The 16,640-nt window shown below is 32.4% G+C and overlaps 1 protein-coding gene across 2 annotated transcripts; it reads right to left on the reverse strand.

Moving 5' to 3' along the window:
* Positions 1–520: 520 nt before the first annotated feature.
* On the reverse strand, positions 521–13,978 carry LOC139523824 (uncharacterized). 2 transcript variants are annotated; one of them, XM_071318148.1, is made up of 8 exons: positions 13,865–13,968; positions 10,669–10,755; positions 9,392–9,523; positions 8,236–8,379; positions 5,769–5,936; positions 5,070–5,222; positions 3,910–4,044; positions 521–720 (listed from the first exon to the last, which is right to left on the reverse strand). In XM_071318148.1, exons 2-8 carry the CDS (start codon positions 10,736–10,738, stop codon positions 578–580), a joined length of 945 nt encoding a protein of 314 aa, XP_071174249.1. In that variant the 5' UTR covers positions 10,739–10,755; positions 13,865–13,968; the 3' UTR covers positions 521–577. The 2 variants fall into 2 exon arrangements, with proteins under 2 accessions (XP_071174249.1, XP_071174250.1); XM_071318149.1 differs by lacking the exon at positions 5,070–5,222 and having other exon boundaries at positions 13,865–13,978.
* Between the last annotated feature and the right edge of the window lie 2,662 nt (positions 13,979–16,640).

Below are 16,640 nucleotides of genomic sequence, written 5' to 3' on the forward strand. Positions count from 1 at the left end.
GGAATTCAATGAACACTGACAAAATGAGACACTCGATGATTATGAATAAATTATGATCATAATAAGACAGCCTTGACATTGCGGTCATAAAAGTTAGGAGCACGAATATTGTAGCCAGACTCAGAAATCAACCAATCAAAATACTAGATTTGTTGGTTCTAACACATTATGTGTACTCTGAGTACCGAGTTAAATGAGCGGTCAGTTTTCACGGCTAAACTATGCCACATTACTTAATTTATTCTTAATTTTATTTTTAGAGGAGTTTTGACTGAAAAAAACAGGCTTCATTTCCTAGACATCGTTGTGGTGTAAATACGGTAAGCACAAGCTGTCTTGAATTTTATTTGGGAACAAAACCTTATTTTAGAATGCCTCGTGCTTGTTGTCAGCCTATCAAAAGTATGGATTTGAGCGTTCTTTTTGAAGGCTAATCCATAAGTTAGAGCAATTCGGACGCAACAAATATAAACAAATCAAGTGTAATTTCTTTTGCAACATAAACAAAACAACACCAAAATCATTATTATGCAGCGGGTTTTATTCTTTAAAATATAATCGTCCTGCTTTTTTGGTTTTATGGCATAGACCTGCACTCATTATAGCCAATTGACTTTTTCTCAAAATTGATATTACATTTGCAGTTGTAAACCTTATCTTGTATAATGTATGGTAAGGTCTCTTGATCACCATGACAATCTCCATTCATGTCTTCACATTCTGTAATAATAACAATAGATGTATGTTTCATTATGATACTTTATTCTGATTGGCTAACTGCACATCACGTGTTATTCCGTAAGCAATTGCATTGCTCAATAAAACTTTTCATTCACGATAGCACGTGGTCCCACAATAAAGTGCACAGGTGAATTAAATAAAATAATAATAAAATTCGAGTTTTCATGATCATTGCTAAATAAATTGTAATTATAAGTATCGAATGCTTCTTTTTGTAACTTCATAGGGTTGTAAAAGCGTTGACCGTGTGCACATTTGTGGAAGCGCTTCATACAAAATGTACTTCGGTCAACGCTTTTACACCCCAATGAAGCATTCAATTCTTAAATGAAAACACACTTGAGCTTGCTTCAATTTAAGGTGGTACCAAGCACCTCGACTAAAATAAATTTGGCTCGTTTAAATTTCATAAAAAAATATTAAGTTATTTAAGTTGGCTACTAGTTTTGGATGTAGTTACCTACATTGCTCAATACAATACAATTATCTTATATTCTAGTATGACGTGATTCACGCGCTTTGCGAATAAACCCATGCTCTTAATGCAATAAAATTTGATTGCACATGCGTATACTGACTACTGCAGAATAATGGATTTTTATCCAATTGACACTCATTTAATATATTTGATTATTAACTTAAAACACTTCCAACCTATTAAATAATGTACATGGTGTTACTAATTCATTTATTATGACTGTAACGTGTTGCAATTTGAAATTGACATATTTGACCTAGATACGACAACCGTTCATGATGACTGTTCAAACCTCCTCCATCTAAAAAATTACATTGCCAGTCGTTTGTTAGTTTACAAATAAAAAAGGAGGTTCATGGAAGAGCCTACACAAACACTCTCACACTTATATAAATCGGACATAGAAGTTACATTAGTTGTGTGTAAAGTTTTAAGCAAAAATCATAAATTGTTTTTAAGATACGACGCGACATGTAAAAAAAAACTACTTTTTTTTGCAAAATACTCAAGAACTCAAATATGAGATTTTGAATCATCACCAAAAAGTATCCAGATCTTTAGATTATTATAACTGAGAAGTGTGTAAAGTTTAAATCAATTATCATAAATCGTTTTTGAGATACGGCACGATATGCGAAAAAAACACACCCCTGTTTTAGTTAAAAAGTTCCGTAACTTAAAAAGTTTTAATCTAATTTAATCTAATTTTCACCACACCAAAAAGTATACAGATCATTTGACCATCATTAGAAACAACAATATTATGTTTCATGAAATTTGGCACCGGTGAATTTGGATAAGTCGTTCTCAAGTTACGGTGCGACATGTTTATGCTGGACATACTGACGTACAGACTTTTTTTTATGTTAAGGTGGTACCTAACACCTTGACTAAAATTAATTTGGCTCGTTTAATTTCCATAAAATTTTGACAAATCCGACAAACCCTTTGACAAAAATATAAAAATTTCTAAAAACTTGAACCAATCATTTTCTTGGAAAAATTTGGTTGGATATATAGTAGTTTGAAGGTTTTTTTTTATCATTGAGAAGCTTAATATTTCTTTAACTATACTATCCAATTAAAACGTTTTGCTGATTTTACAGAGTTATCTCTCTGTAGTGTTAGATACCACCTTAATGCGTCGATTGAACCATGTTGTATGAACCGCTTCATACAAAACATGTGCGCACGATTAACGCGTTTACAACTTCATTTTATAAAATCAATGTTATGCGTTGACCTTTAAAATGTAATAAGGTGTTTAATAAAATCAACGGTACTAATTGTGTTGCACCAGATGCGCATTTCGACAAAACATGTCTCTTCAGTGATGCTCGTGGCCAAAATATTTGAAATCCAAAGCTTATACCAAAGATGAAGAGCTATAATCCAAAAGGTCCAAAAAATATAGTCAAATTCGTGAAAGAACGTGCACAGATTTGTCTGTAGCGATTCTGTCAACACTTTCACGCCCTATTAAAACTACAAAAAGAAGCACACAATTCTTACATAACGTTATTCAACATTTTAATCATTATAAGTTCGTGTTATATTTCTATTTGTTTTATTTGTTCTGACGTAGGACCAGATTTTGAAGTGTCCGTAATAATTACAATCTTAATAAGATCAGAGTATAACAAATAGTTGGTTAGTATAGCTTCGTAAAGATTTTCACAATTAATTAAGTATTTCCAATGTTATCGATATCAAATGATATGCAATAAGATATTTTTACGGAATCATTACACATCATTGTGACGTTGTCACGAGAAGCACGTGCTGTCATGAATGTTGAATTTATTGAAGGAAAAATTGATGCAAGCTATACTTTATTGTTGTTTTAACATGGGAAGGCATTGTATTGGTGATTTTGTTTTGCCCGAGCGATAGTAAGGGCTAAAAAGGAACGAATATAATGTCTAAAGTACTGCTTGCATCAATTATTTCGATTCTGATTAGGACAATGAAGGTAATTTCTATGTCCGATGTGTATGAGTGTAGCGCGTTTGTTTATGCTCTTCCATGAACCTCCCTTTTTGTTTCTTAACAACCAAAAGACTGGCAATGTGATTTTGCAGAGCAGGAGTTTTGAACAGTCAGCATGAACGGTTGTCGTAGCTGGGTCAAAGTCGTCAATTCTGAATTGCAACACATTACAGTCATAATAAATGAATAAGTAACAATATGCGCATCGTTTAAGTGTTTGGAAGTGTTTTAAGTTAATGAAGTATACTAAAGGCATGACAATTTGATAAAATTCATTATTCTGCAGTGGTCATTATACGGATGAGCAAACACATTTTATTGTATTTAGAACATGGCTTTATTCACAAAGCGAAAGAATCACGTCATATTAGAATTGCAACTACAGTCTAATTTTAGAATGCGTTGTAAGCCAATCAAAACTACGGATTTTAAAGAAATATACATGAAAGTTTTTAATGCATTTTTGTTATTAACTTTGTTTACTTTATCAAATATATATATCTCGTCTTACTATTTATAATATATTCCAAGTTTGATAATTGGTTGTTATGACGATATTGTAATTACCTGTGTGCGTTATTTTCTTTGGCGGTATTTTGACTAAGGTAAACTAAATTGTTATCTTTCTAATATTGTTTGACATCTTATCCCCTTTTTGGCAAATCACTTCCTGTAGGGTTTTGAATGATGCTTAAACTTACTGAGTTCGACTAATTCAAACGAATTCGAGTAATGTGTTGCGTTCAGTTGTTTAACATTGCATTGTTGCACTGTACACTTCGTTTCACCATCGATCTTGGCACCATCTAAGACGCATGTGTCTCCATGTTTACAACCTAATCAAAACAATGTGCAAATATGAAAATTAATTAACTGTTTAATTTCTCATCACTTCCATTTTTATTTAAGAGATACATGAAAGAAAATGGTGAAACTTGAATACGAGTGCAATCTAGAACATTTGGAATAACAAGACAACATACTGATATTTTATTTCCCTTTTCAATCTTTCTTAGATTTCTGCTCTTTCAAGATATTGTCAAATTTCCTGTATGATAAATAGAATTCTAAAACTCTATATTTTTCAATTCGATTAAATAAAAACCATTGGCATGTTAACTGATAGAAAGAAATACTTGGATTCCTTTTGATTAAACAATAAAATGATAAAATGTGATAAATAGTTGTATTCAAGGGTTGATAATATTCGATTTTCGTCTTTCCTCCTATAGATGTCTTTGATACATTGATTACCAAGTGAAGACCCCGTATACTTGATATAGAGTTCGTGAGCCTACACGGTTATATGTGATAAAAATATAGTGTTACCCAATAAAACGTCTTTGAAAGAAAAAAATCTAAAACATTTCTCTCAGACAACAGATGAAGAAATTGAAGATGGACGCTTGAAAATAAATGCAGAAAACATATCAATAGGCTTACAAGTTGTTATCATTTGCATTTGTTTTTGTATAGACCACTGAAAGTAGGTTTTAAAGTTGTATTGTTACATTCCTTATATTTGATAGGCCACTAGCTTATCTAAATGCCACATGCGTTAAAAGATAGACGATTTTTATAAATGCGTAACACAGTGTTCTAGTGACCTTTTTATACAGCTTATACGATATATATGGTCGGTTAATTCCATATCGGGTTCGAGCCTCGCTATCGCGCTATATATATATATATATATATATATATATATATATATATATATCATATCAGTTCAACGAGCGGCTCTTTGGTCTCATCCCATAGACTCCAGAAAGGTGAACCACTTTATCTTCATGGGTTGTTACCGGCATTCTGTTCATGGCAAGTAGAAATCAGACGACGAGTAGAATAAACATCTAATTACCATACACTTCCGATTTTAGTCTTAAAATTTTCTTTCCTTCGTGTTCGTCAGCAATACATGTATGCTTCTGGCAGGTTTGAAATGTCCTTCTGTATACATTTTCGTTAATACACATATACTGTCCGGGTTCGCCTCGTCTTGGATTTACACATCCTTAACAAACAAAAAAATCAAAATATTAAAAGCTGAAATTGACTGGTCCATGCATTTTGTTTTATCAAATCTAAAGGGACTGCAAGAAATTAAAAAGTCAGCCTGAAAAGATCAATAAGCTGGTCATACGAAACAACTTAACCATACTTTTTACTACTCAAGCAATTAATTAAAACACAAAGCAGCACATGAACTTTCGAGTGAGAATACATTTGTAATCATAATTGTTGTTTTCTAAAATAATTATCATACTTTATCAAATAATATTAGTCAAATATTGTTAATTCAAATGTATTTTCAGGTCAGCCGTTAATCCACATTTTATGATGGGGAAAATGTTAAAAAAATTCTAAGCCTTTTTCGCAGCAAGGGGTAATATCGATTAAAACTACGACTAATCATGCTAATAAGCGACTTGTCAATGATGTTTCTTGCGTATCAAACTCTACACTAGGCATTTGACATGGTCGAATTTTCTAAGAGTCCACACTTGAATGAAATCCAGTATCGACAGTACAATGTCGCAACATATTGTTTTGATCTTACCATAATGTTTCGCTTGGACCTTCATTCCGGTTACAGTACCATCAGCATCTGTCATACTTTGACAGTCATACTGTACACAATTTTCACGGTCTCTTCTATATTTACCAACCCCGATACAAAAGTAGTCTTTTGCCTCTGGTTCAAAAATAAAACGTGGATTTGGACATTCTGTGGAGGAAAATATAGATAATAATTAAAAACCAATTGTTCAGAGAACAATTGAAGGTCTTTCCACCAGTTAGGGTCTATTTTGATATGAAAATATTTAAGTTTGGTTTTGAAATATTAATTTCAGCGTTAAATGACAGCTTTTTGTACTCTGATTCCAAAAATATAAGGTTTCTATACAAAAAGATATAAATAAGGGAGATTATTTTCTACTTCCGGTTCAAAAATGTTACTTCCGGTATTGTTTTATAGTTTACTTGACGCTGATTCAAATAATATATGGTTTAACATATTTTACAATAATTTATTACAAAAATGAGCTATTTCCGGTTTACAAAATGTCACTTTCGGTTAGCTTTTCAACGTCATATTACTTGCAACCTAATGCAAAAAGTCTAATAGATTTACCATGAATACATATGAGGTAAAAGCAAAGGTCAAAATCTAGAACATTAAATTAACATATGACCTTGAGCTCAATTTCAAGGTCATACACCAAGGACCTCAAATCAAAAGACTCTAAGTCTCTATTTTATATTGTTAATGAGTTATATTATCATACGACTGATATTAGATATAAAAGGGGAAAAACTCGTATCAAATGTTTATGTACCCTTTCGTCTGAAATTTATGTATTATGACATGTTTCAACTAACAATTGTGTGAAAATGAGAGTTAACAAGCCAAAATCAACATGACCTTGACCTTTGACCTTGACCTTATTTTTTTTTTTAACCAAGGACCTCAAATCAAAAGACCCTAGGCCTCTATCACTTATGATTTTCCAGTTAGAAATACATTTCACTTATATCAAATAAAAAAGGGGAAATAACTCTCATATGGAGTCTCCGGATAGCTTCGGTCAAAATTAATCAAATCTTCCAGAGAATGTAACGAGCAATTTGGTAAAATAAATTTGTCAGTTTCTTATACGGTTGCGAATATTAAGCGATAACAAAGAAAACAGTGTTCGGGGAGATACCTCTGATATGGGAATGTGTCCGGTGAAGCAGGGTAAGTTTCAAAAGCGTATAAACTGTTCGATATCATATTTCAAATATCTCAGCCACATCTTGCGAAACAAAAAATCAGCGAAGGAAAACAAAATAGGCGGAAGAAAAAAATAATTATCCGAACAAAAGCTATTGGTCTTTCAACCGAAAAGGTTGAAAGACCTAATTAATGCTGACATACAGTCAAATATCAAAATGAATATCTACCTGACCGGCAATCATTTAGTTCAGACGATTGGATATTAACAATTCGTATTACAAAATTTTCCATTTGTTTTTGCTTTCAGTGCGCTCAACTCCTTTCTTGTTGGATGCCTTTAATCCGGCATACATCTCAGACAATATTTTGGTCTTTTGGAAGCCATGAATCCGGTATACAACGCAGACATGATGCTGCTTTTGGAAGCCTTTAATCCGGTATACAGCCAATACATTTTTAGCTTTTGGAAGCCTTTAATCCGTTATACACCCCGACATGTTTTTGCTTTTTGAAGCCTTTAATCCGGTATTCACTCCGAGATGTTTTTGCTTTTGGAAGCCTTTAATCCGGTATACACCTTGACATGTTTTTACTTTTGGAAGCCTTTGATCCGGTATACACCTCGACATGTTTTTGCTTTTTGGAAGCCTTTAATCCGGTATACATCCCGACATGTGTTTGCTTTTGGAAGCCTTTAATCCGGTATACATCCCGACATGTTTTTGCTTTTGAAAACCTTTAATCCGGTATACACCCGGCATTTTTTTTTGATTTTTGAAGCCTATAACATGTATAATCCGGTTAACACCACAGACATGTTTTCGTTTGGAAGCTTATAATCCGGTTTACACCACAGATCAAAGAAGAAGAGTAGAGAATTCACCCGAGGATTTCCGATTGACAAGTCTTAAGATGGTACTCGGAATAGAATCTTGCACGGCTTTTGATTGGATGGTACAGGATCGGAATTACTCTTAATCCAAATTTTATTCCATTAGGTATATAATCAATTTATATTTTACGAAGTATAGAAAATATATTCAATGTATACACGTAGTAGCCATTAAAAATTAGTTTTTCTATTTAGCGAGGAGAAAAAAATGGCGTGGTGTTCAACTACATTTTCAGTCAACTTTTGCCCCATGACCTTTCTTTTTCATGTTACGCTGGTATTTTTTGTAATAGGGACAGTTAATTCTTTTCGCTAGTATATGCAGTCTTCGTGAAATAGGACATAGAACACCAATGGTACCCCTCGGAATGCATTACGAATAATTACGCTCTTGTAACCTTAACTGATTCTTACCTCTTTTAATGATGACCATTGAAGATTTGTAGTGTGTCACGTCGCCTTCAACATTTGAACTTGTTTCACATTTGAATGTTGCACATGTTGCTGTGTTTTTCTTTACAACTCCATCACTTACACATTGGCCGTCGTATTTACATTCTGCAAAAAAAAGGGAATTGTTGTCTAGCCATCATATTAATAAATTTTCAGAATGCAGATGGCCCTATTTTATTATTGGAGGTCTAATCAATTACAGATTTCTTAAATTTAATTTAATTATTTTGTTTATTTTTCAGGAATAACACGACAAAAAATATTAGAATACAAAATGGTGGCTTTTCTTAGTAACGGACCGGAAACTTGGAACATAACCCTTCAAGAAGAGAGACAAAAGACACCAGATGGACACTCTAACTCATAAATCGACAATAAACTGACAAAGTCTGGCTATAAATGAAAAAGACAAACAGACAAACAATAGAACAAATGACACAACAAAGAAAACTAAAGAATAAGCAAAACAGTACCACACCAAAAACTAGGGGTGATCTCAGGTGTTCCGGAAGGGTAAGGAGATCCTGCTTCACATATGTCACCCGTCGTGTTGCTTATGTTATTACAAATCCGGTAAATATTATAATGCGGTAGGTCACATTCATGAAAGGGAAGGGTTTGTAGTTACGACGTAATTTGTCAACGGGCAATGAAAACTATCGTTCCAAATTGATCGAAAAAAGAGAATAAAATGCACTAACAATTTTGATACAAATATGGTCGGAAATTAATAATATAACAATTATAGCCTATGTATGAGGTCCATACAGGACATATCGACCCATAGAAGTATATCAATATCGGACTTCGTTCTCAGTCAATATACTTTTACATTTCAATTTATCCTTGTATCGACCTCATGCAAAGGCAATAATTGTACGATATCGACCTAAAAAAGTAGATCGATATCAAACATCGCTCTCAATCAATATACTTCTTTCAAGTCGAATATATTATCTTGTTATCGACCACTCTTAATGGCTATAATTGTACCATATTTTAAATATCATATTTAAATGTTGACAAATTTCTGCGACTTCTGCGGCAAATGTCGACAATGTATGTCATCGAGTGGTTTGTGGATCAAATTGGTTTTTAAAACAGACTGAGTACTTACGTATATCTGTAATTTTTATTGAGAGTTTGTCGTCACAGCTGTACGTTGCACAATCTACAGTCTTCACTGATAATTTGTCCATACATTCGCTGATGTTTTGATCCTCTACTGTAAGCAAACATTTGTCTGCGTCTATAAAACATAAGGTACATGTATGAGACTTAAATTTGAAAGTATTATAATACATTTAGTTCATGGAGGCCTGTGTATAGGTACATGCAACTACTTTGAACTTCTTTTTTTATATCTAAGAATAAGGATGATCAGTAATTTTACTAATACAAAAATTAAACAAAAAGTAATACAAAATAAAAAGAACACGTGTCAGGGGTGGTGTTCTCGAAAGTATCCGAAGATTCGTCCTAAGACACATCTTAGACCAATTTTAGGATGGACGTAGGATCATCTTAGGACACTCTTAAGTTGTGTCTCGAAGCTATCTCAGACGAATCTTATGTTAGGACGTCCTAAACGTATCCTAAGTCGAAATTTTAAATCGTTAAAGTAATTTTTTGATAAAACATTTGTTTACGAACTTTATAATAACATGTATAGAATTAAATGCATAATTACTAATACAATTATATCAAAAAGGATAGTAATTTAAACTGGAAAACAATTTGTTTTGAAATGAGAATTAAATTTGTAGTGCAATCGTAACGCGAAACACGAAGTTCAAAGTTTAAAATCATGCACAATTTCTTTATATACGAGTTAATAACCAATGATGCGTTTTATTTCATGTTCATTTTCACGTAAAATAATGAGCAAAAAACGAAATCCAAACTTTATTATGCTATGATGAAGATAGGATGATCTTAAGACATCTTATTGGGTGTCCTAAAGTTGGGACGAAAAATGAGATACATGTATATCATAAGTAAAGAGAGCTTCGAGAACACTACTTAGGACAAAGACGTGTCATAAGAAAGACTCAGGACACATCCTAATCCTAAGATAGTTTCGAGAACACCACCCCAGGTCTTTAAAAAGGTAATCTTAGACATTTAACCTACTTATTAGTGTGATTAAGGTTTTTAAATTTACGAGGTACACTGTGTTGAACTATATTTTTTTCTGTTCCCAATTGTCTTTTTTTTAATAATTCATTGCTTATTTAGTTGTGTCTTTTTCTTCCACATGAGTCTGTTCTTGTCCCCTTGATTTCATACCTCGTCTTTCATTTTGTCTACCATTTGTTTGTCTCTGTGTATAAATTGTTATGTATTTTATTTTTTAAAATTTTATTTCGACTCCTTCAAATAGTTAAAACTTACTGTGGCAGTCGTCTTTAGAAACAGCAGAAACCAGCACCACCAATGCAGACAAAATTAAAAACTTGTTCATTGTAACATATGATGTATCTGCAAGTAAATATATAAATACCAACTAGACGTATAGACTTTTGTATGTATGCATATTATTCGATACTGACTTAGAAATTCTACTTTTTTGGACCATGGCGCTATTTGAGTTGACGTTTCATTGGATGAAATCGCGAGTTTCCTGCGGATGTTTTTGAGAAACGACCAAACAGGTTCGAGATATACTAAAATAACATAATATTTCGAAAATATACCATAGAAGTACATGTAATTACCTAGACATATATTGAAGCTAGTTATTCCAAGAAAAACAATTACGAAGTAATTGGTCTCACTTGGGTAATTATACACCTTTTAACTAATAAAACAGTAATATACATGACATACAATGTGTTCGCTAATGTTAATTAAAATGCTCTGTAAACTTATAGGTATTACCCTTTACTGAAATGCTTAAAATAATGGTGATAAATATTTAGTGGGGGTAGGGGTTGGAGGTTAGAACATTAATTAATAATTTTTTTACAAAAAAATCATGTCTTTGTTTTAAATATAAACAGGAAAACATTTATTTACACTAAAGGACTACATTTCTCAATTTTTTATAGCATGTAAATCAAACTACGGTTAATACGAGAACTTTTGATTTAAAGAAAACAAAATGAACATCCTGATACAACGGTGCTTGATTGTATCCGTTGGTGTTTTTTTTTCAAAGGATCTGGAAATAAAATTAAAAAAAGAAATGCATGAATTTGATCTGTTTTAATTAAGTGTATTTATCAGAAGATAATTTACGACTGAAATTAACAGCAAAAGGATATGTGTATAGAATTTATTCAGTAGAATTAAGAACTGGACGTATTTACACTCTTAAGTATTTTCCACGTGTCTACACTAGTCTTATGGTATTTTCAACAATTAACTTTATGTTTTACCCAGACACATTCTGTAACTGCATGTTCCATATGAACTATCCAATGGCATGCTTTATTTGTTTACGCGCTAAATTAATATCTTATTCAACTTCCAACAATATATCAAATTACAAAGAAAGCCGTTTCCCCTTTTACAATACAATAAATATATGAAAGATATTAAATCAAATATATCTGTAAACACGTAAATAAAAGCATTTGTCTTTTATTTTCAGCCATGGCGTTGTCAGTTAATTTTCGATCTATGAGTTGGACTCTGACTCCCTCTGGTATCTTTCGTCCCTTTTTTAAAAACGTTATGTGCTATCCAATCAAGTTCAAAAAAGTATACGTCATTATATCGACATGCTATCAGATCAGTTGTACAAAATGTATACGCAAAATGCTTTAAGAAATACACGAAAACCAAAACTATATTTTGAAAAGTCTAAGTGAAGATTCATAGAATTTGTTCTAGATGACTAGTACTGTATGTTGTCTAATAGAGCAAATGAATGGCTATTGAAGATGCAAACAATTTTTTTATGATTTTTTTAGATATCATAATTGAAAACAACACGATATGAACTAAATGCGTCCGAAATGCTTTTCTTGATTTTCCTCATCAAGGACACCCAAACCGATTCTTTGAAAGCCAAGGATATATAAAAACTGAAACAGTTAGTTTAAACATATTTACTTATAGTGGATTGGGAAACAAGTTTTGCAACTTATATTAATCCCTTTCCACTTTGCGGGTGCGAGTGCTGCCTTGTAGCGGCATTAGCCTGCTCTTTTTCGAAATCTACAAGGGTGTCTTTAACGTGCAAGAGTTATGGCTCTCTCTTAACACGGGTAAGCCATTTATCGTCCCCTTCCGACGGACTATCATCGTTTCCTCGAGACCATACTCGCAAATGGTGTCAAGGGAGAGCCGAAAATTCAGTTCCTGAAATTTTCATCCCAGACGGGAATCGAACCAGGAACCTTTGTGGTTAATTAGTAGTCCGATGCACTAACCACTACACCACGGCTCTCTAACAGTTGAAGAGCTTAATGACTAAAATGGACCTAGAAAATATCCAAATTAGATATAGGAAGATGTGGTATGACTGCCAGTGAGACAACTCTCCAACCCAGTAACAATTTATAAAAGTAAACCATTATAGGTCCCGGTACTGCCGTCAACACCGAGCCTTGGCTCACATCGAACAGAAAACTATAAAGAGCCCCAAAAATTACTACTAAGTGTAAAAAGATTCAAACGGGAAAACCAACGGTCTAGTCTAAATAGTCTTAATTAAGATACGTCAACTTTGCCAGAGGGAGTTATTTCATTAACACTGACAATCCACTACGTAAAATATGCATAACGTATATGACATGATAAATCTCCGGAATGAAAATATTCCTTTTTTTTTTAATATAAAGGAATATGTAGGAGCTTTTAATACAGCTACAAATGTACAATGTACCATGTTTTAAATTTAACTTAATATTTTCAAGACTAAGGGAAAAAACTTCAAGGTTGGTTATGATTTTACCGTAAAAAAATATTCTGCATGCCAAGAAATCCTCGCTAATTCCGGTCGACCCCCTACGGCAGTCATTAGTAGCTAAAGATTTGATTTCATTCAAGAAATTAATGTATGACCTTCATGTACGTGTCGCTTAGAACACGACCATATATACCAAATGGTCAAAATTAATCATCCATGTAATTTGCTCTATGGGGTGTTTGCAGAATTTCAACGGAGGCAATTTTTTGGCATGATTCCTAATTTGATTAATTTTAAAAACAAAATATATATTGTGATTAAGCAGATGAAAAAAAATATTCTGAATCCATATTATCCCTTTCCTTTTAGTGTTACAAGTTTTAAAAAAATTGATTGATAGCTTTAAAAAAAACTAAATAAAAAAACTCAGAAAACAAAATCAGAAGTTTGTTGAAACATGTTTAAAATGTGTTTGTGGAGTTTCCTAATTACTACCAGTTTATAGTATTTCAATTTCCATAATTCTTTACTACTTAAAAAAAAAAAAAAAAAACCAAGATGTTTGAGTTTTTGATGCATCCATCATATTTTAGAATAATACTTATAAACAAAATCAAGTTATACATTTACTGTAAATACACTAAGAAATATCTGGTTTCTTTTATGTTGATAATATTTCTAACTAACGGCCTTTTTAGTGCTTTGCTTTTTAAGTGTTTAACATTATCTTACCTTATCCTCCACTTATTCACTGCAGAACGAAACTTAATCAAACAGAGGTTCTAATAAATATATATATATTTATATACGGTGGGCGTGTCATTGAAATTCGTTAGCAGGCTGTCGTTATCTATTTTCCTCTCATATTCTATATTTTATTTTCTACTCAATTTATTCCGAGGGATTATTTTCTTTTGACAAAATAAAATATATCTACACGATAATTACTTCTTTTCAAATTGCGTGCAAGCACATCAGACTTGTCGAATTGAGCAAATGCAATCTTGTTTTGTATTTGGATTGAAACCATTTGAAGTTAAAGCATTTAAGAAATGTCAATTTTTCGACTCACTGCACGTTAAATTTTTGGGAACATTGTTTACTGTAAATACTTTCTTTAATATTTGATATCTACTGTGAGGTATTTTATCAACATTTTATACAACAAACGTTTAAAGATGTCAGCAGCTTGAATATTAATACTTTTATGATCTTTTGAAAATGCAGGAATAATATTTATGACGCAATATAGTTAGAAAATAAAGGAAAAGTACTTAAAAAATTATTTCAATAAAAAAAAAAACAAGAACAGCAAAGCGAACAGCTTGCATAAATATGTATGTACGCCTTTCAAACCCAATCTACCAAATAATGTCAGCAGTCAGTATGTCTGTACTGACTTAATTTACAACAAACCTTTGGATAATTGTCCGTTTATTAATTTCGAAATAAGTAAGAAAATAAAATCAACTCCCTCAGGAAAATTTGTCCATATTATGGCTTTGGTCATGACTTTTAGGTCTTTAATGGTCGTGTAGCACTTTAACTGTTTCGTTCTCATGAAAGCCATCGTTGGCTTTCAAATATTCGACTTTGAAGGTTCCTGACGAAATTTAATCCAAAACAGCGCAACGGACACATAAAATTTAAAATGAAACGTTATTTTTTTTTAAATCTAGTGTAGTCAATTATCATGATTTGTCCATTTACTTACCTTTCTATACATTTATGCTTCCCGGTATGTAACTTTCTATTAATTTATGCGTCTCGATATGCATCTTTCTAATCATTTATGCGTCTCGATATGCAACTTACTATTCATTTATGCGTCCCGATATGCACCTTTTTAGTTCATTTATGCGTCCCGATATGCACCTTTCTTTTCATTTATGCGTCTCGATATGCACCTTTCTATTCATTTATGCGTTCCGATATGCACCTTTCTATTCATTTATGCGTCCCGATATGCACCGTTGTATTCATTTATGCGTCCCGATATGCACCTTTCTATTCATTGATGCGTTTCGATATGCACTTTTCTATTTATTTATGCGTCCCGATATGCACCTTTCTATGTATTCATGCGTCCCGATATGTACCTTTCTATTCATTTATGCGTCCCGATATGCGCCCATGCATGTATTACAGTCTTATCTATGTATGCATGCAAATCTTGCATAAATGACTGTCCCCCCTTTTTTGTTATAAACATGTACATGTATATATTGAGCTGTTTGCTAGGGGTGGAGTGTCTGCGCCTATCGTATGATGATAGCTGCCATCTAGACTTCAAAGTTCTCATAAATCGTAAGTCTAGGTTTTGTTTCATTTCTATTTAATGTATAATTTTTGGAAAATTTGTATTTTCATTTTCCCATTTTCTGATCTTTAAAATGTGTGATATTTTGTTTCTATTTAGCATGGTAACTCTTTTTGTAGTACATATACGGTCTCTTTTTATTCTTCTTAGAAGGCTGCCTTTAATATGACTTGTTAAAATACATTTACGGCATATTCTTTTTGATGTGCTTATACGATCATATATCCTTCATTGGTGGATTCAGCTAGTTTATAAGGGAGGAAGGGTTCCTGCAATATGTCTCTATTGAAAAGCATTGATTGTCAGATGAAAGAGGGTTCCAACCCCCGGATCCCCCCTTTTTTTTAATCACCACTGATTGTTACAGCACCAGACTCCATATATATTAATAATCTATAAAGTTGTTGTATATAATAAAAGACTTGTATATTATGCGACTTTTGTTATCATTGACATTGACAATCCACCACGTATCAAATGTTTTTATTGACTGTGAACTAAACATATGCTAGATATTGATTTGCATACAAATAATGAAAATTAGTATTTTTCAATTTTACGCAGAATATTCATTTCATCATAACTGTATGAGTCAGTCGTTTACTTACGGACGACCAATTGAGCCTCATTATCGAAACCAAAGAAATGTAAATAACACAGTATGTATAGCCTTTTGTGGATAGAAATTGGAAACAGTCACAGTTTGACATACAATTACAAGAATGTTCGATATTTACTCCTTCATGTAAGGATTCTGACATTCTCTACGTTTATTATAGCAAGCTAGCATATTCATTTTACATGTATAAAAATGCACATGTACGGACTGTATTTATTCTTTATTCTAGCCTTTTGTAACAAAACTTGTTGATAAATAAGTTATAGAAGATAAATTCAAGGGTTAAAACTCGTTGACCCTAAAAAGTTGAACTTAATATAATATAGTAAAAGACTTGACTAAACACTAAATACAGAATTATAATATTATTATAGATACTTGCAATGTTTGACACTAAATAAACTTTCCGGACCACCTGCGATCACCTCGATGTGTTGTCGGGTACTGTTGCTCAGTCGATAATTTTCTACGTTTTGTTTTGTATACTGATTTTGGTCTCTTTTCGTTTCTTTTACATTGCATTGTCAGTTTGTTTTCGGTCTATGGGTCTAAATTTGAATATCTCTTTG

Source organism: Mytilus edulis, chromosome 5, assembly GCF_963676685.1.
Source record: "Mytilus edulis chromosome 5, xbMytEdul2.2, whole genome shotgun sequence".
NCBI classification, from domain to species: Eukaryota; Metazoa; Mollusca; class Bivalvia; order Mytilida; family Mytilidae; genus Mytilus; species Mytilus edulis.

Coding starts and splice junctions, on each gene's coding strand:
- LOC139523824 (XM_071318148.1), bottom strand. CDS start 10,738: ATGAACAAGTTTTTAATTTTGTCTGCATTGGTGGTGCTGGTTTCTGCT. Junction 8,380..9,391: donor AATAAAAATTACAGATATAC/GTAAGTACTCAG, acceptor TTTTTTTTGCAG/AATGTAAATACGACGGCCAA. Junction 5,223..5,768: donor GGTCCAAGCGAAACATTATG/GTAAGATCAAAA, acceptor TTGTTTGTTAAG/GATGTGTAAATCCAAGACGA.